Consider the following 27,763-nt stretch of genomic DNA (forward strand, 5'->3'; position numbering starts at 1 on the left):
AACTTACTCTGTAGACCAGGCTAGCTTCGAACTCAGAAATCTGCCTCCCAAGTGCTGGGAGTAAAGGCGGGTGCCACCACCGCCTGTCTTGTCTGCTCTGCTTGTTCTTAAACTAACTCTGGCAATATGTTCTAATCTTCTGGCTCTTTGTGGCTTCAACTGCCTTTGCTAACCTGCACTACTGAATTGCACAAACTCAACTCCACTGCACTGCATTCAACTTCTCTCTCTCTCTCTCTCTCTCTCTCTCTCTCTCTCTCTCTCTCTCTCTGTCACCTCTTTTTCCTATCCTCATGAGAATTGGGCATATCTTTAACTCGTTCTGTAGAATCTTTCTCTGATTTGTCACTTCATCTGCCCCTCAATTAGATGTCACTTTTTTTTTTTTTAAAGATTTATTTATTTTATGCATGTGAGTGAACTGTAGCTGTCTTCAGACACACCAGAAGAGGGCATAGGTTCCATTACAGATAGTTGTGAACCATCATGTGGTTGCTGGGAATTGAACTCAGGACCTCTGGAAGAGCAGTCAGTGCTCTTAACCACTGAGCCATCTCTCCAGCCCTAGATGTCACTTTCAAAATGAGTGCTGCTTTCTACCAACTAACTTTACTGTCATTGTTGTAAAGTATGTGCTAAGGGCGTGTCTGTATTCCAGCCAGAAGGATTCAAGGTGTGTTATTCCAGCCACATCACATAGACCTAGAATATCTTTGGAGGCGATCCCTTCCCGGAGCAGCCAATTGCTACATTAAAATTCCTCTACAAGACAGATCACCATTGTTAAGCATTTCAAAGAACAAATTATCCACTAAGAAAAAAGTAGACAGCCCAAACAATAAACTCAGTTTAAATGAGAAGTATAAAGATGTCAACAATTTTTAAGAGTTTCTATTTGATGGTGGTGACACCTCTTTCCCCGGTAGCCAGAGATTGGTTTGTAACTGACTGACTGTTTCCTGAGAGAGATCTTTCTGTCATGGAGGACGTGATTGTGCTGAATGCTAAATTGATGTCAAGAGCTGAGTAATCTTAACCACTAACTTCTACTTGTCAGAGTCAAAAGTCAAACTGTATTCAAGAAGCCAGAATAGGGTCTGGGATGTAGTTTACTGGTAGAGCACTTGTCTGCAGTGTGTGTGAGGAAGATGTCCCTGCCACCACCACAGCCAGCAGAGTAACATCCACGGAAGAGAAGGTAGTTTGGCTCAACACAACTAAGTTCAGTGTTGGTTCAAACTCTGGGAGTCTGGCGTTGCATAGTTTGTCTTAGACATATTTAAATACAGCGCAATTTGATGACAACGTTCCTGGCGATAACGCAATCACTTGTGCACTATAAAGTGTACACGTATCTCCTTGAGGAACAAAGGAAGCCAAAGAAAGATCAGAAGTGACTACATTGAAATTCTTTGTAAAGTACACGTGCATAAACATGGGTTCTATAGATTGAGTACATGTGACACCTTACATATAGATGGGTTCTATATATAGGCTGCAAAAAAAAAAATTAAAATGACCTCATGATAAGAACCTGGGGGAGGATCCGGTGTGGTCTTGGCCTCATAGTGCAAAGGTCACTGGACTGTTATTAACTGTGTCAGTCCCCAGCCTTCTGGGTAAATAATGGTATGTTTCCCTCCCTTTGAAGGAACAACCATGAGTGATTAACATTCCATGTGCTTACCTGGGAGCACAGGGACCGTTGGGCCTCCTACACTTGTCTAGCACTTACAAAGTCCTGAACTCCACTCCCAACACAACAAAAGAAGAAAAAGCCAGCGTATTGGCTCTGCCTTGTGATTTTTCAGAAATAGAATTTTATTGACTGTCAAACAGGGTATGTCATATAAAAAATCAACGCAGGCAAATTCGTTCAGTGTTCACACAAAAATATTTTTGATGTTCAAAATGAAATATTTCACATCAAATGGAATTTCACCTTTAGTGAAATTTCCCTTTTTTACCTCCATGATTTAGGCTTGCAGATGTGCTGAGTAAAAGCACGCACGCACACACACACACAGAGACACTCCCCCCACCCCACACACACACCACACACCCCATATTTAAATGGTGATGTGTAGACAAAGCATTTTCCTGAGAGGCTGCAAAGATGCAAGGACAGCTTTCACACAGTGCTCAGCTAACTTAAATTAAGCAAAGGGTTCTAAAAAGGGAGGACCAAACTTCCCATGAACAGACTCAGCTGGAGAAGGAGTCCAGCTCACACCACTGCATTGGCTGCCTCCGATCCCAAAGGTTCCCAGAGTTTCTCTATTTTATTTTATTTTATTAGATTTATTTATTTTATGTGAGTACACTGTTGCTCTCTTCAGACATACCAGAAGAGGGCATCAGATCCCATTACAGATGGTTGTGAGCCACCATGTGGTTGCTGGGAATTGAACTCAGAACCTCTGGAAGAGCAGTCAGTGCTGAGCCATCTCTCCAGCCCCAGAGTTTCTTATTTTTAGAATTAATTCAGTCCTACATTGTTCCTTCCAGGAAGCTGTGGTCTGGGGGACCAAGTTAAGAAGATGTCTTTTTTTATTTGAGGCCACTAATAATGGGTAAAAGAACCCACTGTTGAGTGCTGACCATGAGAATGGACCCATGAGCCAAGCAGGTCACCTACGGATAGATGATGGTCACTTTTATAGCTCCACCATTGTGATGAGCCACCAAGTCACATTGATTACACTGTTGACCACCTAGGTTTGAATGGTGACCCTTTCACAGGAAATGTTTTCCAATTACAGACCTCACTCAGCTCTAGACCTCAGAATGGGCTTCCAATACTAAAACACAACCTTTCTTGAATTTCTAGTTCCATAGACATGAGTTTTCTATGGGTCTTGACTTCCCAACCAACTTCCACATCACTCATTCCTGTTCTCTACCAGGAAACTTAAAATGCTGAAAATAAAAATTAAATGAGAGTGAGCGAACTGGGGGGGGGGTGCGGGGGTGCAGGGAATGAAGACCCAGAAGCTATTCAAAGATCTCCCAGGAAGCTCTAAGCAAGGCAGGGTGTAACTTCTTTCCTGTGTAGTGTGTGATAGCTCCCAATGAAGCCAAGAATACGCCACGCTCATGTCAATCGAGAGCCTTCTCCAGCAAGCATTTCAAAGGGGTGAGAGAATTACAGGTTTCTGTTTCAATAGAAGTATATTATTTTAAGGTACACTTGAAATTTTAAATGTGTACAAAGTCAGAGGTTTAAAAACGGTTGGAAACCACAGACTCGGTTTAAGAAGCAGATGGCTGTGACCCTGCCTTCTCGCTTAATCCACGCCTGGTTTTACAGTCCTCACAGGTGAGCAGGCAGTGCCTAGGAGAGAAGCAGAAACAGATGGTGACTCGTACTTTGACAATTGGAACTCTTGTGTCTGTCTGCCTGTCTGTCTGTCTGTCTGCCTGTGTCTGTCTGTGTGTCTTCTATCTCCTATCTTCCCAAGTGCTCATCTTACCACAGTAAGCAATACAGAGACATGTCTGATTTTATAGTTCACTAGCTCACCTTTTTTTTTTTAAGTGGGATAATAGTTTCTTAGGTTACTATTATCCAAATATCATTCAATGTTTATGTTGAAACAGATGGTTGTATTTGTGCTTGGAGTCACACAAAAGCTAAACACAGTGACTCTTTGACCTTGAATCACTGGAGTGATTTCTACCACAACAAAAAAATAAATAAATCACAAAGTATTCCAGGTGGAGTGGCTCACTTCTGTAGTCTCCGAGCTCAGGACCTAGGCTGGGAAGAGGCCTATGGGTTGTTTTTTTTTTTTTTTTTGGTGAGACTTTTGCCTAAAAAGTAGCAATAAGTACACACCGCCTCTTGGACTGCAACATTGGTCGGAGCTTGTTATACCTTGACTTTGTTAGAAAAGCAAATGGCCGTGTATTTACCGCCTCTGAGGTGAGAGGGTAGTAGCCTTTTACACAGGGCTAAGCCTTGCGTTACCTTCCACCAGTGCCAGCCCGAGTGGGGTTTTTGATGCCAGAATCGGGCGGGCGAAACAGCTATAGAATGCCAAGCTGAAACAGAAAGTACGGCTTCTGGAAAAATGTAGGTTTCATCATTGTTCCAAAACCAAGAGTCATCACAATGCCTCCTTTGCTGACACTGCCTTTCTTTATTTTCCCTACACACATCAGAATCCTGGGCCAAGTGCACCGTAAGGTGACTCCAAAACACAGCTTTGCCAGGATGGAGCCACTCTGGAGTTGTCAGTAAACACTGAGCTAATGCTTCCCCGCTGGCCTTGCAACCCATAAAGGGAAATGTCAGGGGTTGCAAACAAATCGGATGTTGAAGTCTCATCTTCCTAGAACTGCCAGTGTCCTCTGTGGGAATCTCTGGACTATGAGTAACTCAGGGTAGAGGCGATGGTTAGAGACCACCCACGTCTACCAGACCAGGGACGGTAGCATTCTAAAGTCAGGCCACCAGGAAGACAACTTGACCCTGACATCTAGTCCCACGGTGTTTCTGCTGCTGCCCTTCAAGTAGAACATAGCGTGACTGGCTCAGTGGGTGCTTTCTGGAGTATACAAGGTCCTATTTTCAATCCCCAGCACCACATACAACAGCCTGAGGTGGTGTATACCTGTCACAGGAGCACTCAGGAGAGACAGGGAAGCAGAAATGAAGATCAAGGTCATCCTTGAGCTACAGAGCAAGTTTGGGGCCAGCCTGGGCTACATGAGATGGTCTCTAAAATAAAAGATGCAGCCCACTGTGACAAGTGAGAGGTCTTCAGAGGACTGTGTTTCCAACTAGTTCTGTGGCAAGACAATAGAAGTAATATTTGTTTGAATGTCATAAATAATTATTTTCCTTTCTCACAACACCCCAGGGAAGTTATTCTGGTCGTTTTAGACAGATGAGGAACCTAGAGACGAGAGTATAAGAAAATTGTGGTAGAACTGACTTTCAATTCAAGTCCACAGGAGCAGGGGACTTGCTGTACACTTCAGTCCAACTATGTATGTCCCTGTAGAGACTGTTTTTATCAGGACATGTAGTGTGTGTGTGTTTGTATGTGTGTTTATGTGAGTGTATGTGTGTGTCTGTGTGTGTTTGTATGTGTGTGAATGTGTGTGTATGTGTGTGTGTGTGTATGTGTATGTGTGTGTGAGAGAGAGTCAGAGACAGAGACAGATTAAAGGCTCTGAAAATCTCTGTAGTAAGGAAGACTGTTTAAATGTTGAGCAATTGTGCAATGCATTCCTCAGAGGTTTATACAAGGCCTAGAATGTAGTAGGTATTCATTAAATGCACATTAAGTAGCATGATTAGTAGTGATTAAGTTAAATAATAGATAATTATTGAAGTTGAATAGTAATAAATCAAAGCTTGAGGGTTAAAGAGTTTTTCCTTAAGAAATAAAATTATTTATGTGCTTCATATTATAGTGAGTAAAGTCTCACTTCACTTCTTTTTGTTTGTTTGTTTTCAAGACAAGGCTTCACTATGTAGCCCTGGCTCCCCTGGAACTCACTGTGTAGACCAGGCTGGCCTTGAACTCACAGCGATCCTCCTACTTCTGCCTCTCCAGTGCTGGGACTAAAGGCTTCCATCATTTAACTCAGCTACTTCACTTCTTTCATTATCTTGATTACAATCCCTCCATCAGACCACAAACCTGTTATGCTCAGGACCAAAGCCAGCACCACGGAGCTGATCTTCAAAGGAATGGAATTTACTCTGGCACACTCTTATATAGGAAGCCTTCCCAAGGCCAAATCCCAAGAGACCAGCCACTGTAAAAGCAGGTTAGGAAAAACAGACAATTTCGAAGCTCAAAATCCTATTTGTTAACCATTGCTATGCCTTCTTAACCCTCGTCCTTTTTACATTAAACCAAGTCTCCACTAAGGACAGGTTTCATCTCTGGAGACTTTCTGATCTCTGCTTTGAGCTGACGTCAGGAGGGCCAGGATGGAGCACTCACTAAGGCTGTCCCAGACTGGGCATCCAGGACATGACCCAGCTGAAGTTGGAAGAGGAGGGAGGGCAGGTCTGGGTTGTGACTATGGGTAGCCTCTCTGTTACTGCGTAGTGAAGCCTATTGGAGTTGTTGGTGCCCCCCCCCACCATGCCTCTGGAGTCAATAGGGAGGGGGCCTCCTGTACAGGAAATCTTCTCTAGCTGGAAATGAGACTCAATTAATTAACTGGAGAATTCTCCTACCAAAACCCATCTATGTGTATTAAGGAGATGAAACCCTGAAGTTGCAGTAAATTTCATATTAAAACATCTCTGATTTTTTTAAAAAAATCACTCACTTTTTAATATGCATTCCAGATAATATTTTTAAAAGATTGTCCAAGCCAAGAGAAAAAACCATCACCACCCTAGTGAATCCGCCACTAAAGGTTCTGTTGTCAGCAGTTAACCTACAGCCACCGGTTCCATTCTCACCAGATCCATAGCTGTGTTTAACCAACAGCAGGTGGAAACCAAGTATTCAAGAAAAAAAAACAAAAAACAAAAAACAAAACCCATTTCAAACATGTACAGGTCGTTTATCCATCATTCCCCAAGTGTATCATACAACAACCGCATTCATGGTGTCTGCTTTGCATCATGTCCTAATGGTAACTGGAGAGTCTTTAAAAAGAGGACACCATTGGAGGTAAGTGCCACATCACTTGTAAGAGGGACTGAAGTCCCTGCAGTTGGGTATCTGGGGGCTATCTATGAATTTATCTCTCATAGATCAGGAAGAAGCTATATATATCTTGCCAGTCTCTGCTCATGCTTTAAGAAAGACAGTGGCCCAAGTCCCTGATGTTAACCAGCAGGTCAGAAAGTGTTGGGGTGAACCACGAAGCTTTAGGTCATTGATAAAAAAAGGAAAGTGCTTTGCAAGGATCGGTCCAGGCAACACACTTAAGCTGGGCATTCATATCCTTGGTTGTATAAACTTTGTCAAAATGAATCTACTTTTTCGTCTGCTTTGATGCTGGAAATGAACTTGGGGCCTGGTACTTCAGCCATTTAGCTATGTCCCCATCCCAAATCTGTATTTATGACTTACATGCAACTTTAGGCAATGATCCAAATCTTGGATTAGCGGCTAAATAACCTGAAATGTAATATAGAAAGGTATTATTTCATTTAACAATTTATTTAACTTTGTAAGAAAAAAATCAAGGCCCACGATATAACATTTCTAAAATGAGTGCGTCATTAGTCTGAAGAATGTTTTTATGATCGATCTGTGGTTTAAGTTAACTCCCAGGAGCTGTCTTAGGCAAATGGTAAATCTTGGCTTTAACATGCGGAAACAATAGGAAACCCATAATTAAAGGCTGATTTAAATTGACTCAAAGAGACTAGTCACGGTCTTTGAAGAGGAATTTAACAGAGAAAGTTTAACAGGGAGGTTCATAGTATGTGCGCTGTAATTTAATTCTTAATGATCTATCGATCAAACTGTCTATCTATCTATCTATCTATCTATCTATCTATCTATCCATCCATCCATCCATCCATCCATCCATCCATCCATCCATCTATCTATCTATCTATCTATCTATCTATCTATCTATCTATCTATCTATCTAAGACAAGGTTTCTCTATGTAGCCCTGGCTCGCCTGGAACTTGCTATATAGACCAAACTGGCCTCCAATTCATAAATCTATACACCTCTACTCCTGAGTGCTGGAACTGAAAGCAGGTGTCACCATGCCTAGCTCATTACAATTTTTAAATGAAAACATTGTAGCTTATGCTAGGCACCAGGCAGAATAGTGGGCTTATTTGGCAACTCTGGGGTTATTATACTACAGAAAGAGGAATTAAGGTATAAAATGCCTAGTCAGATCACCTTAAAATAGGGAGATGGTTTCGAATGGGCCAGGTGGATTAAACATAATCAAAACGATCGATGAATGGTATTGGAGAGATCAGAGGTGGGAAAACTTAGCTCAGCCCAGCTGGTTTTAGAGACATAGGAAGAGGTCACCAGCCAAGAAGAGAAGGTGGCCTCTAGAAGTTGGACAGGGGAAAAAAGATGAACTTCCAGGAGAAATGCAACTGTATCCATATCTTGATTTTAACCCAATGAGAGCCAGCTGAGAATGCTGTTTTGGAAGGTGGTAGAAACTTTAGGAGGTAGAGCCTCACTAAAGGAAATGATCTCTGGGTATGGGTGTTGAATTCATAGCCTGACGTACTTCCATTCCACTTCCTGCTTCCTGATTTTGGTTATAATGTGACCAGCTGCCTCATGATACTGCTACCACCCTTTCTCCACCATGGCAGACTCCATCCTTCCTTAAACAATGAACCAAAATGAGCTCCTCCTTCCTTAAGCCGCCTCTGTTGTCTGGCAACAGGAACCTGTAGCCTCTACATTCATGGCCTTTTCCTTGGTCTTCAGAATCAGTCATGTTGAGTCCAAACCTCACACCACCCACTGACATCTCTAGTTACATCCCCCGGTCTCCTTCTCCATCCTTTATTTAGATGAGAAATAAATCAATGATAATCTATTATAAAGTCAGCTAGTGACCTTAATGCCACCCGTAACTCTTTATCAAGTAATTAAATACATTCAGTCTTTCCAAAGATGAGGGGCTCAACCAGTAAAATAAGCATCCAAAGGTTCCGGGGAAAGCTACAGAAACTGGGCTCTCTGAAGTTAAAGCCTTGGTGAATGCCCACTCTTACCTTGGTGGACGAGTCCCTGGGTGACAAGCATGCTTATAAGAGAAAAAGGCAGGGCTGTAAAACAAACAAACAAATGGCCCTCAATATCAGTGCCTTATCACACGGTCCCTCTGGGCTGGGGAGATTGCTCCCTGGGTGCAAACGCATCTCCAAACATGGCAACCTGAGCCTGACCCCCACCCCTCACCCCCAAGGGCATACAAGGTGCAAGGAGTGACTCTAAGCTGTCATCTGACCCCACACATGCACATGTGCGTGTGTGAGTGCACACCTGCACCAAATACAATCTAAAAATCAATTTAAAAAGACGACCGACTCAGCCCCTCACCTGGATATTAGAGATAATCACTCTAAGCTTTTTTTTTTTCTTACCTAACTTGGCAGAGAGTTTTATTCACTTTTATTTTTCAAGATAGGATCTCACTATGTGGCCCTGGCTATCCTGGAACTCACTATGTAGACCAGGCTGGGCTTCAACTCATAGGGATCCACCGGCCTCTGCCTCCAAGTGCTGGGATTAAAGGTGTGCGCCACCGCTCTCAGTTTTATGCTAACTTTATATACGTTACTATTCAACACATATTTCTTTAAAACAACATGGAAAAATTTTTTGGATTCATCCCAGCAGCTCAGCCTGATGCACAACATTAATTTAAACCCACACCCACATTCAACTTGATCTCTGACATCCATGTTCTTTTTTTTTTTAAGATTTATTTATTGTTATATCTAAGTACATTGCAGCTGCCTTCAGATGCACCAGAAGAGGGCGTCAGATCTCATTATGAATGGTTGTGAGTCACCATGTGGTTGCTGGGATTTGAACTCAGGACCTTCGGAAGAGCAATCGGTGTGCCCTTAACCACTGAGCCATCTCTCCAGCCTGACATCCATGTTTACTGAACACTCTATACACGTGACTCCAAGGGCTACAACACGGGTCTCTCAGTGTGTGTGTGTGCTTAGCAGAAATTGGAATATATATATATATATATATATGTGTGTGTGTGTGTGTGTGTGCTTATGTGTGTGTGTGTGCTTACGTGTGTGTGCACGTATGGTGTATGCATGGGTGTGTGTGTGTGTTTCTTTCTTTGGTTTTCAAGACAGGGATTCTCTATGTAGCCTTGGCTGTCCTGGAACTCAATCTCCGACCAGGCTGACCTAGAACTCAGAGGTCCATCAGCTTCCGTCTCCCAAGTGCTGGGATCAAAGGCATTCGACACCACCACCCAGCTATATTTTGATATTTTCAATCCAACATAAAGTTTGAAAAGCAATGCCATGAGTTTTTGTAGAAAGCCTTCTTTTAGGCTCACTACAGATTCATCTCTGGATGCACCCCTATACTTTGCTTTGTATCTCTGTCATTAATTTTTTCTGAGACATTTGAGATTTGCAAACACCATCATTCTTTATAACTGGTTATTTTAAACAGGGAGTTTCTATAGTCAAGTTAATTCCTCCTGAGAGACCACAATACCACTAGCCTAGTCAAGAAGTTTCTGTTTGAATACTCAGACTCAAGAGGAATGACATTCTCTAATACAAAATCTATGTTCAAATCTCTCCACCTACTCCAGGAATGTCCTGCACAGCTGCAGGTTTTTTCCAGTGTGGAAGATAAGGATGTATGTGGTGTGTTGACTGTTCAATCTGTTTCAATCTAGGGCAATTTCCTGTTGTTTCTGTTCTGATTTGTGTCTCTTTCGTAACATTTTGTCCCACTGTTGGACATCTGCCTGAAGAGCACACTGAAGGTTATAACCAGACTCCATTCTTGCTAAACACATGCCGTGTTTAGTTAAGGTTTTTAGTATAAGCAATGGAGTCTGACATGCAGGGTTTATAGCTCTCCCACAATGCGTCAGGTGGCCTCTTCAAAAGCAAAGAGCTGCAGTAAGCTTTTAACCTTTCCTAGCAACCGAGAGGAGTCTGGTGTAGCAAGCAGATTTCCCATCAAGGCCAGGAACCAGATGGCCGGCTAATGGGCCACACTGCAGTGAGAATCTATCAGGTCAGTTAATCTGCTGGTCCAGAGGTTATCAGAAAAAGAAATGGGAGTCTAGGAAACCAATCAATAAGCATAGTGATGCACTTGTAAAGTGATCGATTCAGACTCTGGATGGTTTATGATATCAAGAAGAATCAATCAGGCGTCTGTCAGAAATGTACACAGCATGGGGCTGGATGGCTAGGTCCCATGATGCCACTTTCAAATGTCAAATTATGAATTTTTTAAACCCCAAAGGATTTTAATACAGCCTGAACTCACAGCCTTGTCTTATATGGGACGGGGAAGCAGCTCAGCAGAAAACAGTAAGCAGAGAAATATTGATGGGCTGATGCCAGCTGCCAGCTCCTGCCCATCAGCAGCCCTTTCTGAACCATTCTCTATGTGCAAAGCCATGGCCTGAAGTCCAGATGAACCTGACACTGCTTCTGAGCTGAGATGCTGGTGGAATTTACAAAGGTCTACTCTGTGGAAGTAATATACACTATATAATATTTCTGCCCCATGTTCTTGCGTGCGTGCGTGAAGAGTCATGTGTGTGTCTGTCTTTACCGGCCGAGGTAAAGTGCCGGGTACGTGAATATCATCTCTGCCTGAAGACATGAGCATAGATTTGAGCCCTAAATGTCCATAAATAAACACCCAAGTTCTTTAGGGACTTATGCAAAACTCCTACTCAAAATTCATCAGTCATCGTGATTCTCTTCTAAGGGGACACGAAGGCATTCTATTGTTACAACATTAATTATTAAATCGATTATTAATTTATTTATTTAGGAATTTTATTAAACCAAACCATTTTTTTATTAAATTGATGATTATTAAACTATGAATTAAGATCCAGAGTGTGAGAGTACCTCTCTTCCAGAAACTCTCTTCTTGACACTCTCTGATAATCTTGGCAATCTCTCCTCTGTGGATGTGCAGTTTTGATTTGGGGCAAAACAACAGGCTCTGTAAAGAAAGACACTGTGGGTTAGACAGTGTGTGCTTGTTGAGCCCAAGCACCAGCGAGGCTCAGGCAGGAGGATCCTGAGTTCAAGGCCAGCCTGGGCTAGATAGTGAGGTCCTATCACAACAGAAAACTAACAAACAAAAGCAAGACAATGACAAACTGAGGTCAGGAAGGAAACCTCCACAGCGTGATCTCTGGAAGGGAATGGGATGTTTCTCGGCACAGACCAGAGGCCAACAGTCACTGGTTTCCAGCTGGCCATGCTGCCTAGATTTAGACAAGGGGGAATTTCTGCTCAAGAGACAGGGAAGCTCAGAGACCGGAGTGTGTGCACAGCTCTCCTAGGCTGACAACTGCAGGCACCAGGTTCCAGCTCTCCTCCACGCTGTCCAAGGCCAAAGGTGATCCCAATGCTGGCTTGCTCCTTGGCCTATGGCTCCTTCACCTCAGTATAGCATCCTTGGTGAAGACAGACTTGTTGATTTTGTCCAGTCGTTTACTTTTGTTTTAGATTCTTTGCTTGTGGCTATTCATGTGGATGCTGGTCACCATATCCTGAGAATTCTTCATGGTCCAGGCATCGTTTTGACACTCAGCACACATACCCAATGATGCTCTGACAAAGCAGGAGGGCCCTGGGAGCCTATGCTTCTATAATAGTGCAGGCAGGTCTCTCTCTCATGTCTCTGCCCCTCCTTACAGCACAGTGGAGGAATGCAGAGGTGAGCGTGGCTTCCGGCAGTCAGCTCAGCAGCTATGGCAATGCACACCAGTGGGACTGGCAACTGTTATTACTGTCTACTCTCTGGGTCCTCAGAGCAAGCACTCTTCCATGTGTCCACAGTAAACACAGATGGCCCTGACTTAGCAGCTCATATTTGTGTGTGTGTGTGTATGTGTGTGTGTTGCATGTAAGTACACATGTTCGTATACATGCTGATGTGTGGAGGCTAGAGGTTGCCAATGGCTGTGTATCTCTTTTTATGTTTTATTTTGTTGTTGTTGTTGGTTGGTTGGTTGGTTGGTGTGTATTGTCTTGTCTTGTCTTATCTTGTCTTGTTTTGTTTTTAAAAAACAGCATCTCCCATTGAACCAGAGCTCACTTAATTCAGTTAAGCTGCCTGGCAGCAAGCTTTAAAGATCCTCTGTCCCAGTCCCCCTCGCTCTAGGATTACAGGTGTGTGTGGCACCTGGATTTTTATGTCACTGTTGAGGATCCGAACCCAGATCCTCAATGCCTGTACAGCGGGCAGTTTGTAAACTCCCTGGGCATTTGCCATCTCCCCAGCCTAGTGGCTCAGAGTTTTATTCTACTTCAGCATGTTGTGTTTCATAGCTTTAGGTCATGAACTTGACACCGGCTAAAGTCATCTGGAGGAGGAAATCTCCAAGAAGAAAATGCCTCCAACCGAGTGAGGTGGCACCCACCTTTGATCCCAGCACTCAGAGGCAGAAGCAGGGAGATCTCTGTGAGTTCAAGGCCAGCATGGTCTACAGAGCAAGTTCCAGGACAGCCAGGACTATGTAGAGGATCTCTGGAGAGAGAGAGAGAGAGAGAGAGAGAGAGAGAGAGAGAGAGAGAGAGAGAGAGAGAATGCCTCTGTAGAGGAAGAGTCCAGCCCATTGTTGATGGTGACGTCCCTGGGCTATAAGAAAATAGGCTAAACAAACTGGGGTGGTGGTGATGGTGTGTACAATCTAGTCAGCAGCACCCCTCCATGACTCCTGCCTCCAGGTTTCAGCCATGCCTGAGTTCCTGCCCTGACTTCCTTTGATGATGAACTGTGATGTAGAAGTATAAGCCAAAAGGCCCCTCCCTCCCTCCTCAAGTTTCTATTGGTCAGAAACCCTAACTAAGACACATGTTCTGAGAGCAATACGCGTTCAGTAGGAACTACTAAACACTTTGAAATTTAAACTTGTCCTAGTCTAATGCTATGCCGTGCGGTATTTACTCATGATGCTGGACAGCAGCATGGAGGGCCAGCTTCAGGTTAGCTGTGAAATTACAAGGGGCATCCATAAGCAAGGGGCACTTCCACCTCCACCCAGCTGGAGCCAGTGGACCATAGTGCTAAGCTAGGACTCCCAGGAACATTTTAAACCGAAAACAGTTTTAACTTACAGTAGGTTAATTGAGGCAAATTTCCATTGTAAATCAAGCCGTATCTGTATTTGTTTCTTGGTCTGTCTGTAGCCACGTCAGAAATAAAGGAAACCTCCCAACATGAACAAGGTAACACACACACACACACACACACACACACACACAAAGAGAGAGAGAGAGAGAGAGAGAGAGAGAGAGAGAGAGAGAGAGATCTGACCACCATAATTTCTGAGAGTCCAGCACTTAAGATCAGAGAGTCGTCCCCAAGTGGGGCTTGGGAGATCTTTTTCAGAAGCCATGAATGTTTTAGGATTCTCTCATTTACAGGACAGCTCGGGTGTCCAAATGCAGCTGTTGTCATTTGTCTGTTTGTTTCTCCCGTACTTTGTTGCTCAAATGCTCTCTCCACCCAGAAACCATGTTACAGCTGAAAAGCGGACTCCAGAGAGCTCCAGTCACCCATCAAACACTTGCTCTCCTGTTCATCCACAGGCTCCTGAACCACAACACCCTGCCTAGCACGCCGGCTTTGTGCCCTCGATCTGACGGCTAATTAGTAATTATGAACCCGGTTATGCGGAAAGCAGCATGCAGCAGCGTGTGCCCAGGATCATAACCCTGGGAGACAAGAATGGGAAGATAAGACTGTGTCATTCTGTTAGAGACAAACCATAGCTTCACTCTGCCTCAGAATGCCTGCTCAGCAACTGACTGCTGTGCTGAGTGAGTTAAGCCAGATTCTAAAGAGGGAAGAGTAAAGAGTTTGCAAACAGAAATTTTAACGTGCTTTTCAAGACAGCCCAAACGCATCTTCCTTCCTCCTTCCTGTGTCCATCTGACAAAGAGCCTGGCTGAGAAAAAGCATTTGAAAAAAAGAGTCAGGAGATGTCTTAGCTGGTAAAGTGCTTGCCACACAAGCATGATGAACAGAGTCTGGATCCACAGGACCACTTGAAAATCGGGGTGTAGGGGCATGTGTCTGTAATTTCAGGACTAAAGAAACTGAGACAGACCTGTAACTTACAAGCCGGCTAGTCTGGCTGAACCACTGAGCTCCAGGTTCAGTGAGAGAGCCAGTCTCAAATCATAAAGTGGAGAGCTGGCGAGTTGGCAGGGCAGGCTAAGGCACTGGTGACCAAGCCTGATGGCCTGAGTTCAATCCATTGAGCCCACATGGTACACAGAGAGAAATGAGTCCTGCAAGTTGTCCCCTGACCTCCACACACTCGCCAGCCATGGCATGTGTGAGTGCAGCACACACACACACACACACACACACACACACACACACACACACACACGCTAAAGAAATGACTAAGTAGCGGGGCGTGGTGGTGCACGCCTTTAATCCCAGCACTCGGGAGGCAGAGGCAGGCGGATTTCTGAGTTCAAGGCCAGCCTGGTCTACAGAGCGAGTTCCAGGACAGCCAGGACTACACAGAGAAACCCTGTCTCGAAAAAACAAACAAAAAAAAAAAAAGAAAGAAAAAGAAATGATTAAGTAAATAAGCAACAAATGGACAAATAAACAAACACATAAATATTTTTGGAAATGATGTGAACTGACTACGGAAGATGGTGAGCATCAATCCCTGGCCTTTGCTTATAGGAACACACACACACACACACACACACACACACACACACACACGGAGTCATGGCTGATTGACCAAGGGCAGGCTCTAGTGAGAGTCTCGTGTGACCGTTTTCTTTAGATGGCAGAATCTCAAGCTCAAACCTACCTGCTTGCTCAGTGGCGGCAAGTGGGGGCTTTTCTCTTGGTTCCCATGAGTGGACACTGAGGCCATGACGCTGTTGAGTTTTCTTCTATTGCCGTCGAGTGCTCTGTATCCTCCTTGTCCTAAGGACTAAGAGAAGGAGAAGAGACTCACTGTATACACCAGGTCTGAATGTTTATGCCCCAGGCTTCAAATCACCCCTCACATCAGCACCACTGACAGAGAGCTTACTGCTTTCATTTCGTTATCTGTTTTAACCTGCAGCCATGTAGAAACTCGAGCTTTTAAACAATTATTTATTATTGGGGGTGTAGTGGGGGCACATTATGTCACGTACACAAGGAGGTCAGAGACAAACTTGCAGGAGTCAGTTCTCTCCTGTCTGGTGGTTCCTGGGAATCAAACTTATCAAGCTTGGTGGCAAGTGCCTTTATCCACACACACACACACACACACACACACACACACACACACACACACACACAAGATTTAAAATTTGTAATAATGTATCAGTGTTAATGGAGATCAGAGAGTCAAATGCCCTGGAGCTGGGGTTACACATATACAGCTGTAAACCACTTAATGTGGGTGCTGAGAATTGACCTTAGGTCTCTTCAGTCCCTAAATCTCAATTTCTAAAGACTCCCCAATACACACCTATACATCCTGTCATGGACCCACACTTACCAACAGTGATGGGTTTTATTGTGCACATGTTTTACTGCCTACAAACTAGGTCTTTAAAATGTCTCAAAGCGTTATTCAAAGTTAATAAGTATCCAAATGTTTGCTGAATGTCTATGATATGCCAAGGAGAAGGCCATGAAAGCTAAAGTAAATTCACTGTAGGAGGAGCACAGGCTAAAAGGGGGGCTACTGGTAAGTCAGCAATTATTCACTAGGAGAAGGCCCAAGAGGCAAGAACAGAGAATAATAAAGGTCTGTCCCAGCCATCACTGTACTCCTGAGCTTTCAAGGGTTAGAGTCGGGGAGTCCGGGAGCAGGGCGGCATGTTTAGACAGCGATTAACCTGTCTAGATAAGAAACCCAAGACCCAAACTGAGATCTTTTCCAGAAGCATGAAGGTGAGAGATTTGGCTTAGGAAATATTGGATTTGGGAGCTGGAGGGTGGTTGGGTACAAACCCTGGAAGTATCCAGTAAAGACTAACGTATTTGGGGATCTGGGTCTGGAATTTCCGACTGGGGAAGGCTGGAGAGATGAATTTGACAATGGCCATCATAGGGATGCACGTTAAAGCCAGGGACACACTCGTCTACAGAGAGTACTGGAAAATGTGAACACAGAACCCAAAGGAGGATTGGTGAGCGAATAAAAAGATCATTGGCCAAGGAGATGACTGTGAGGGAAGCGCCGACGTAATCACCAGGGAAGAAGCCATTCGCTTCGATCACAGGGCCCGGGGCTGGCAAAGATGGACATTCTCCAAGTGGACTATGAGCTTCATCTTCTTCCCTAGTCCTGGGCCCCATCGACTCTCCTACAAAACGGACAGCTCATATAGAATCGTATTTTCTACATTAGTAACTCAGTGGCAAGAAAAAGAAGCCCAGGGCCCCTCCCTGTACATTCCATCTTGGGTGCCTAGTGTTGTTGGACATGATGCTCTACAGTGTTAGATACTGGAGAGGGTAATAAGAGCCTGACTGTGTGCACCTGTCCCCATGAGATAGAGTCTCACTATGTCACTCTCATTGTCCTCTAACTCCCTGTGCAGGCTAGGCTGGCCTCAAACCCCCAGAAATCTGTGTGCCACCCGAGTGTGTTGTTAAAAGTCTGGAACTATGTCCTGCAACACACCAGTTTTAATTCTGACTTTCTTTGCAGATCCTGAGAATTAGAATAAGGGATATAAAGTGTCTGGGCCTCGACTGTGTCATCTGAGACTTGGGCACAGCAGTCTTAAGCTGTGCAAGGATGGGGATGAGGGATAAAGACAGGACCAGGGCACAGTGATGGGTGTCTGTACAGTAGGGGAGCAATTGTCAGAGTGGCTCTGGACATCTTATTTTCTAGGAATTAAGACCCTAGGAAATCTTTGCCACCTATAGGCAAATTAGATTTTTTTTTTAAATTCCCACAGTCAGACCCAGAGCCATCTCAAGAATCAGGAAGCAAGGAACCACACACCTCAGTGTTGGTGGGCTGGGTCTTCCAAAACCCAGTTGCTTGCTTTGAGCAAGCCTTACCTTCTGGGCATATTCGCGTGAACACACACACACACACACACACACCCTCAGGTCTGGTGCCTGACCCAGTCTGTGGTGGGGGAGGGGCGGTTGGCCCAGAATCAGCTAGCTAGATTTCAAGGCAATACCCTTCCAAGAAGGCTGCCTGCAAAACTCCAAACTACACCCCTGCTTGGGGTCTCAGGAGTTGGTGACATCTGGAGAGGAGCCAGGCAGGCAAGCGTTGGAGACTGGCTCCGGTGGAGCGGCGGCGGTGCAGCCTGTGAAGGGCCTGCGCAAGTCCCCAGGACCCGGGAAGGAAAGCCAGCAGAGAAAGACACTGCCCCAGGCCACCTCTCCTGCCCGCACACCACCCTCTGTGGGCTCACCCGTGCGGGTGGGTGCTACCGAGGCGGAGCTGCGCACGCACACACACACACACACACACACACACACACACACACACACACACACGATTGCACACACCCCGCCCGCGCGCTGCACACGCCCACCGCCCCAACCCGAGCCCCAGGGCCCCTCTCCTCTCCCCTCACCTTTCTTGGCGATCTTTCCTTTCTTCCCTCCTTCCTCTTCCTTCCTGGGCTCGCTCCTCCCCGCACCTCTGCGCGTCGCTAGCTCAAGACTCAGCAAGTGCAGCCCGCCCCCACTTGCAGTCTCATTCTCTCTCTGTTGGTGACACTGGGAGAATCCAGCACTTTCCAGAAGCCCCCACTTCTCAGTCTCTTCCTGACACTTGCTACACTCTACCTCATTGTTTTTCACGTGATTCCGTCCTCCCAACAAAAACACAGGCGACTCCAACGGTTTCCCTGAACCCCCTCCCTGGGCGGACTTAAGCATTCATCTCAGAACAAAAGCACTGTGCTGCGTACAGCCTGGACAGCCCGGTAGGGTCCCCAACCCCAAGGGAGTCAATTACAGCCCACCTTGGTTCCTTAGCCTTCTTTTGCAAAGCTTTTCCCCTCCTAATGGCTAGCTAGCCTATGAGGGGAAGGCACTGAGTGTGTGTGTGTGTGTGTGTGTGTGCGCGCGCGCGTGCGCGCGTGTATCCTAGTATGTGTGACTATAAATGAGTGCCTATGTATGTGAGAATGTGCAAGTATATATGTGAACACATATGAGTATATATGTGTGTCTCTGTGTGTATGTATGTAAATATATGTTAGCATGTGTTAGTATAAACCTGTGCCTATATATGTGAGTGTGGGTAAGTGTATATAGGAGCGTGTACATGTATGTATGTCTATGTAATTGTATGTGACTGAGTGTAAGTATATGTGTGTTAGTGCATTTGATGGTGTCTAGGAGTATGAGAGGGTGTGCATGTATGTGAGTGGTGGTGTGTGAATGCATGTATACATGTGTGAATGTGTATCTGTGTAAATGTATGTGTGTGTTGTGATCAAGAATTTCCAGAAAGACGCTCTGTCTGCAGAGACTGACTGACTGACCAGTCTTGCAGTGCTGAGGGGAGAAATTTGGATGTTGCAAGTCCAGAGGCAAATTACATTATCTAGCTTTAACCCCCACAACGGGGCTTCCTTACCCACCCCTCTGTCCAAACTAACATCCTGTGACTAACAGTTCATTTCCTGCTGCCCACAGAGATCAGAAGAGGGCATCGGATCCCCCCCCACCCCCACACACCCCCGCCCCGGAACTGGAGTTACAGATGCTTGTGAGCTTCCAAGTGGGTGCTGGGAACTGAACCCAAGTCCTCTGCAAGAACAACAGGTGCTCTTAGCCACTGTGCCATCTCTCCAGCCCCGTCCTGGCCTTTTCTACCCTGGCCTCCAGCCTGGCTGAGAAAAGACCCTCTTCTCTTTCACACTCAGGAAAAGTTGTGTCCTCTCAGGGTGCTTATCACCGTTACAGTCCACTGGGGAAATGTACAGCGGAGAGAGCACCACCTCTGCTTGCTTTTAGTTGACTTTATACCCATTTCGGGAGGTCACCAAGCCCAGCAATGTGTCCTTTGGCCTTCCAGATCAGATTTCTGCTCAGCTCTACACACAGACATGTTAATCATTTAAAGATCGGTCCTCTGAAATTGGCAATACAAGATTGATTACGCCTCCACCTTCCCGCCCCCACCCTCCAGAGCTGGGTGGTTAAGATCACTTGCCACTCTTCCAGAGGGCCGGAGTTAGGCTTGAAAGAACTTGAAACTCCACTCCAAGGGACAAGACTCCTTCCTCTGGTCTCTGTGGGCAGATGTGAGCACTTGCACACACATACACATGACTCAAATTTTTTTTTTAAAAAGATATTGCTGGCTTAGTTGACTCTCCATCCCTAGTAGACAGCGGCAGACTCTCTCCCTGCGGCGTTTCATTTTCCCTTGACCCAATTTGACTCTCAAATTAAAGGTAACATAGGCCTGCTAATTTTATATTCTGTTACCAGAAGTCAGAAATAAGCCCCTGTGGTGCTGTGGTTTTCAGAGCTGCGCTTTCTAAGTGTTCTTGTGAAGTAGATGAGCCATCTCCCTTACACCTCACACAAACCCTCAAAGTGGCATTTACCCTACGCCATCTTGCTGCACTGAGTGTTGGAATATGTGTGCCTCATTTGCATATCCACTTCCCACCAGAATGTTCCAGTAAAATGCTTTAAATAGTTAGAAATTACCCTTGGTCACGCTTATAGCACAAACTCCTTAAATAATACTTGGTTGACTACTCTGGTACATCTGTATGCAAGCAGATGTACCCTTATAGCACAAACTCCTTAAATGAGCCTTGTTTGACCACGCTGGTACATCCGTGTGCAAGCATGCTCGAAGTGACAAGGCACCAGGCAGTTCCACAAAGGAGTGACCTTCAATGAAACATTAGAATAAAAGAACCCTGGGCTTGGCTCTGCAAGTCTTACCTGTGGAATGAAGTCTGTGTTGGTCCTTACTTCAGCATCATGTAGGGCCTGAGGATCATGGCTACATAGCTGATTCTCAGAGGTTAGTTTAGAATGTGCCAAGCTACTCAGGGCAGGCTCCAGTGTGAACCGTCTCTGCAGTCCTGTGTTGCTTCCAGGCAGCATTCAGAGTCATTAGCTGGGCTTGCATGATTCAGCCACAGGTCCTCTGAGGGAGCGAATGAAAGACTCATACTCCCTCCTTTCTGCTTTTTGCTCAGCCTGGTCCAACCTTGGTCTGCTTCTTCATTCTCCTTTCATTTGTAAAAGACTCAGCCTTGAGGTCAGTTCGTGGAAAACCTATCTACAATTTAAGACACACAGGGGTGTAGTGACCAACATTCCTAATGACAGCTGGTATATCTACAATTTAAGACACACAGGGGTGTAGTGACCAACATTCCTAATGACAGCTGGTAGGTACAATACTCGGTGCTAAACTACCCTCAGTGATGCCTAGAGGTCTTCAGTCACCAATCCTTCCCCAACCTAAGCCCCTCCCAAGACAAGCCCCCTCCCCACTCAACTCCCCCTCCCCCAACCTAGGCCCCCTTCCCCAAGACAAACAATTGTTCTGCGATGGATGCCTGCCAGCCCATCTTCCCCAACTGTGCCATGTATGTCATTCCTAGTAAGTGTAACACACATCATATTTTCAAGCACCTCCCTCCAGGACTGACCATTTTAAAAATAAAGAATAGAGAAATAAAAATATAAAGAAAAGAGCCAGGTGTGGTGGTGTACATTTCTTTTTTGGTTTTTTGTTTTTTTTTCAAGACAAGATTTCTCTGTGTAGCACTGGCTGTCCTGGAACTCAATCTGTAGACCAGGCTGGCCTCGAACTCAGAAACCCATCTGCCTCTGTCTCCCAAGTGCTGGGATCAAAGGCGTGCACCACCACTGCCCGGCGGTGGTGTACATTTCTAATCCCAGCACTTGGAAGGCAGAGGCAGGTAGATCTCTGTGAGTCTGAGGCCAACCTGGTGTATATAGCAAGTTCTAGGATATCCAGAGCTGCATAATAGACATTGTCTGGGAGAAAGAGAGAGAGAGAGAGAGAGAGAGAGAGAGAGAGAGAGAGAGAGAGAGAGAGAGAGAGAGAGAGAGAGGCAGAGAAGCAGAGACACACAGAGAGATAGAGAATCAGAGACAGACAGAGACAGGCAGAGGAGGAGAGAGAGAGGAGAGGAGAGGAGAGGAGAGGAGAGGAGAGGAGAGGAGAGGAGAGGAGAGGAGAGGAGAGGAGAGGAGAGGAGAGAAGAGAAAGAGAGAGGGAGGGAGGGAGGGAGGGAGAGAGAGAGAGAGAGAGAGAGAGAATATGTTTTCAGAAACATAAGTTTCCAAATCACGTTTAGAAAGCAACATAATTTCACTTTGGAAAACTTAAGCCAGGGCAACTCCACAGCTTCTGATCAGGATTTAATGGGGGTGGGGGAGGCATCATGATGGTAAGACACAAAGCCAGAGCACAGGAGCTAGGCTTGGTAATTTCTTTTATAACAACTCCCTCACAAGAACTAAACACGGTCCCATGAAAACAACCTTAATGCTGTCTGTCCAAGAGTGGCCCTGTGTCCCAGTATTGCCACTCTGAGGACACAAAAACCCTTGAGGGTTGGTGTGTGTGAAGATTTCCCTCAAGTCACTCCCCAAGTCACGGCAGTATCTCCAGGTCTCAGGTTATCTCTCGCAGAAACTCACTGCAGACCTGTGGGAGGGGACAATGACTCAATTACACAGCCAGGAGGTAGCAGGGCTGCAAGCCCAGAGCCCCTTGCTTCTTCACACCACCACCTTGCTGTCCTCACAGGCAGAACCAGCAACGTCACTCACGGTCACTTTCTCCCTCTTGTAAGCCCCTTGAGCTGATCTGTCGGGCGAACAGCCTATGTATGAGCTCCAGAATGATACAGGCGACCTGAACTTAACTCAGTATGTGAGGAATGGGTAATGTGTACTTAGTTCTGGGGCGTGCTTTCGGGCATCTTAGGCATCCATGAGGTGGTAGGGGCAGTCTTTATCCTGCCATGGTTTTCCCTGTCCCAACTCGCCATTTGCCATCTGCCCAGCTCTCCAAGAAGGTTCTGTGAATCACAGCGTCTTATGACTCACTCGTTGCTTCTCTGAGGAGTAAATAAGGTCAAGTTTCATACTCTCAGATCAGCTCATGTCTGTGGGGTGTCGCACGGAGACGGACTCCGGGTCTCTCTTCCCCGACAGACTGAACTGGCTGCCAGCCCAGGCCCGTTGCCAGCACTGAGCCTGGCTTTGGAGCCATCCACCCGGGGCTCCTCTGGCTGTGGGAACAGCATCTGGATTTGATGCGCAGACTCTCAGCAATAGACAAAGCCGGCCCCCAAAGAGCATAGCTTTGGACCACGTGGGGGCGTGTCTGCAATACGAAGGAAGATGAGTGTCCATCTCCTTCCTAGTGCGCCACGTCATCGTTTCCTTCTCCTCACTTCCAAAAGCTGAAGTGGACATCCTAACAGCAAACGGCTTTAATAGTCCAAAGCTGTTTTTCTTGGTCTGTGATACGCAATAGCGTACCCTGGGGTGGCAGATACAGAGCATGGTCCAGCACAGGCAGCTTGGCAGGTTTCTACCTCATCCTGCCCGTACGCTGTCATCTTTGTGTCCTGCTGTCTGTCCCAAGCCATGTCCTAGAGCTGCCTTCTCCTCCCCCGCAATACCCCCATCCCCCCCACCCCCACCCCCTCCGGCTTGTGTTCGAACAGGGAAAAGGAATTTGCTTTTCTGGTGACGGTTCCTTGCAGTAGAGTGTTAAGGAGAGCCTGGGACTGAGATCTTCCCGGGCACGAGTCCATTTTAAAAGACATCTTTAGTAACCCCACTAAGCAAAGGTTGGGGAGGAGCACCTGCTTAGACTTTAAAAGATTAAAAACAATTTTATTTATTATTGTGCATGTGCCAAGGTATGGGGGAGGAGGTCAGAGGACAATGTTTACAAGGTAGTTTTCCCTTCCCATCTTATTTCTGAGGCAGGGTCTCTTGTTTCCAGGCTGGTCCTGTAGGAGTGTGGGGATCAGAAGCCCGTCGCCACCCCTGGCCTTTTTTCATGGGTTCTGGGCGCTGAACTGAGGTAGTGAGCCTTACTGGCCATTGCTTTTACCTGCTGAGTCATATACCTGATCCTAAGACTTGCTTTTAGAAAGCATTTTCTAGAATCCTTTGTCATCCTATCCGATCCCCTGTGACCCAATCATGACCCCGTCTCTCTAGGTCCTTCCTACCTCCATCAAATTTTTGAGGTTGAATTTCTGGGTGGGGCCTCTGAGCATGATGCTTCCTTTAGAAACATAAAAACATCGCCTTCCTCAAAATCCTACTGAACGTGGTCCTAGCAATGTGAGAGATGGAGAATACTTAATACATCGGGTACCGGAAGGGCCTTTCAGGTATCAAGTCCAAGCCACTCAATAATGCCAAAGATACATTTTGTATTTGGCTCTGTTGAATAAGATTTTTCTCTGCAGGGCCATTTCCTGAGCATCAGCAGCACATTTAGGTTCATGGTCTTTGAAGATTCAAAAGTCTTTTATGACTGCAAGTTAGGAACAAGTTGGACTGATGATTCATGGATCTTTGTATTGCTGGTTGCCGTAGCAACTAAGCCCCGCTTTGATATGCCTCAACTGGCTGGACTGGATTCTCCAATCAGAGCGTGTGTCATAAAGTCCCACCTTATGTCACAAAGCCTTGAAGACAAAAAACGGAAATTCTGCCTTGCACGGTGGAGTCTGCCTCACAAAGCTGTCTCCCGCCGCGGCCCCCAGTTCTCCAGGATGCGATTCATCGCAGCTGTTATTTTTGGTCTAGTCTCAGATACTTGTTATTCATAGAGGAGTTAGTTACTCAGATGAATCAGCCCCAGAGATGACTGAAGAAGGTCCCTTAGTCATCAGCCGCTGTTTGTTCTCCTTTCTGACCTTCACAGATTTCTTTCCTTCTAGTCTGCTTTTCTACTTTGCAGATCTGATTGACCGATCTTTCCCAGAATCCCCCAAGAATTCATCTTTGGCTTCTCTCTATTCTTTGATCTGAATGATAAAGGTGGATCACTGACTGATGTCCATCGCTACATCTGGCCACTTTACATGGGTCCTGGCAACTGACAATTAGGCTGTTCACTGTAGACCTTCCATCTTTGTGTGTTTATGTATTTGTGTGTATACACTCATGCGGGTGGGCGTGCACATGTATGCCTGTGCATGCGGAGGAGGTCAGAGATCAGTGTCATGTATCTTACTAATAACTCACACAGGAACACAGATGATACACATATGCACGTGCGCGCGCGCACACACACACACACACACACACACACACACACACACAGAGTAATCACTATCTAGTTGTACCCAGTTTACTTATCCATCACCTGCCTGTTGAAGAGCATCATAATTGCTTCTAGCTTGAGGTAATAGTGAGTAAAGGTGCTCTAAACATCTGTGTGGTTCTGATATGGATGTAAGTTTTCACTTTGGGTAAAGACCAAGGAATAAAACTGCTGGGTCTGTTTGAGAGAAACCCAGAGTGGCTGAACTGTTACATTTCCATGCATGGAGTTCTTGTGGAGTCACATCTTTGGCAGAAGTTGATGTTGTCAGTGCTTTGAGTTTTGGCTTTCCCAATGTGTTCATTAGCGTCTCATTTGGTTTTTAACTCCCTGAGGCCACAAGAGATAGAGTGCTGCTTCACACACTCATTGCCCATGTCTGTGTGTTGTGAGCTGTCTATTCAAGCCTGTGGTCCTTTTGACCTTTTTAAAGGATGCGAGAGACGGAACCCAGGGCCTCAGATGTGCTGAGAAAGCACCTAACCACCAAGCAAGCACTCCGCCCTGGTTTGCTCCTTTTTCTTTTCGGATTGCTGAGGTTTCTTTTTAAAAATATTTATTAGCCGGGTGTGGTGGCACACGCCTTTAATCCCAGCACTTGGGAGGCAGAGGCAGGTGGATTTCTGAGTTCGAGGCCAGTCTGGTCTACAGAGTGAGTTCCAGGACAGCCAGCCAGAGCTATACAGAGAAACCCTGGCTCAAAAAAGCAAAAAAATAAAAAATATTTATTTATTTATTCAATGTATGCGAGTACACTGTTGCTGTCTTCAGACACACCAGAAGAGGGCATCCGATCCCATTACAGATGGTTGTGAATCATCATGTGGTTGCTGGGAATTAAACTCAGGACCTCTGGAAGAGCGGTCAGCGCTCTTAACCACTGATCTATCTCTCTAGCCCGAGTTTTTAAAAACAAATTTTCTCTTGAGACAGTTCTCCATGTAGTCCAGGCTGATCCCAGATCCCAGAGCTCTGTCTGCCTTTGCCTCCTTGAGTACTGGGGTTAAAGCATACATCATCATGTCTGGCTCTCGGTAAACTCTTTAGAAATAATGCTCCTTTATCAGATTTGCCTTGCAAATATTTTCCTTCCTTATTTATACCCTGTCAGTTCATTCCATTGACAGTGTCTTTGTAGAGAAGGCATTTCTAGTTTTAACAAAGTCCACCTTACCAATTCTTTCATAGATTAATTGTGCCCTGTAGATGTAGCTTTGATATCTTTTTCTATTAGGTATAGAATGGCCACCTGAAAGGTAGATAATAAAGTGCAGACAAGCACATGGCCAAGCCAAAGAGACAAGCCCTAAAGGAAAGACGTTCCATGGGACAACCCTTGGACTCTCAGCAAATTAACACTGTGGAAATAGTGACCCTTTCATAGCAAAAGAATTAAAGAGTGGAGATGGAGAGGGTGGAGATGGAGAGGGTGGAGATGGAGAGGTGGCTCAGTGGTTGAGAGAACTTACTGCTTTTCCAGAGGATGTCCTGTTCTCAGCATCCACAAGGGTGGCGCACAACTCCCTGTAATTCCAGTTCCAGGGGATGGGGAGGCTTCCCTGGATACTTGCACCTATGCGTGCCCATGCCCACCACCCCCCCACACACACACAAATAAAACAAAGCTTTAAAAAAGAATTAAAGGAGCTGGGCGTGGTGGCGCACACCTTTAATCCCAGCACTCAGGAGGCATAGTCAGGCGGATTTCTGAGTTCGAGGCCAGCCTGGTCTACAAAGTGAGCTCCAGGACAGCCAGGGCTACACAGAGAAACCCTGTCTCGAAAAACCAAAAACAAAAAAAAAAGAATTAAAGATGCAACCCACTGCCTCCTTTGACCCTAGTTTCTCTGGCTGAAATGGCTGTGGGAAGATGATGGGAAGTGGGATGTGGCTTGAGTCTCAAATGCTATAAAAGTCATTAAAATGACCATGGCTTCTTGGGCATGGTAGTGTTTCTTTTCACTATGTTGGCTGTACCTTTTTCTGCTTTTAATCGCACACTTAAGTATTTAGGAATGAATGTCATGACATTTGCAGTTCCCAAGTACATCAGCATCGAAAACAAAGAGAATGTAAAAGAATAAGGCCTGGTATCTCAGCACCCAGGAGACCACGGCAGAATGGTCCTGAGGTCAAGGGTTAGCTTTGGCTACACAGCGAGACTCTAACTCAGGGGAAAAAAAACATAAAAAATGGAAGAACTGAACTTCAGATCACATTAGATACTTATTGATTAGCCTAGTTGGCTCTAAAGACTGCTTTTCTAGCGGCTGAGAGATGGCTCAGAGGTCAAGAGCACATACTGTTCTTGCTGAAGATCTAAGTTCCTTTTCCAGCACACAGGTCAGGCAGCTCACAGCTCCCTGCAACTCGAGCTCCAGGGGAATCTGGTGCCCCCTTCTGGGCTCCAAGGACATCTGCTTTCCTGTGCGCACACACACATACACATAAATATACACACATATACTCACATATATATATATATATACACACATATACTCACACATATATCCACATAACTAAGAGTAGAATAAAAGTTTCTCTTTGTCGCTGTCACTGTCTCTGTCTCTGTCTCTGTCTCTGTCTCTGTCTCTGTCTCTGTCTCTGTCTCTGTCTCTCTCTCTGTCCTGAGATTACTTTTCTACAGTTCAAAGTGGAGGAGACAGTCCTGGGACATAGAACATGCATGAAATTTTGACTATGCCATTCATTCATTTTTCTGTGGCTCTTAGACTAAGTACTGGCCCCAGTTTCTCCATCTGTAAGATAGACAT

The 27,763-nt window shown here is 45.5% G+C and overlaps 1 protein-coding gene across 1 annotated transcript; it reads right to left on the reverse strand.

The window, feature by feature from the left end:
• Positions 1-3,152: 3,152 nt before the first annotated feature.
• Ociad2 (OCIA domain containing 2) lies at positions 3,153-18,620 on the reverse strand. The gene is made up of 7 exons (XM_021162934.3): positions 18,250-18,620; positions 15,510-15,635; positions 11,563-11,659; positions 8,692-8,745; positions 7,053-7,100; positions 5,655-5,772; positions 3,153-3,334 (listed from the first exon to the last, which is right to left on the reverse strand). The coding sequence occupies exons 2-7, from the start codon at positions 15,573-15,575 to the stop codon at positions 3,253-3,255; spliced, it is 465 nt and encodes a 154-aa protein (XP_021018593.1). The 5' UTR covers positions 15,576-15,635; positions 18,250-18,620; the 3' UTR covers positions 3,153-3,252.
• Between the last annotated feature and the right edge of the window lie 9,143 nt (positions 18,621-27,763).

Source organism: Mus caroli, unplaced genomic scaffold (assembly GCF_978045245.1).
Source record: "Mus caroli unplaced genomic scaffold, Mus_caroli_1 scaffold_4, whole genome shotgun sequence".
NCBI lineage: Eukaryota > Metazoa > Chordata > Mammalia > Rodentia > Muridae > Mus > Mus caroli.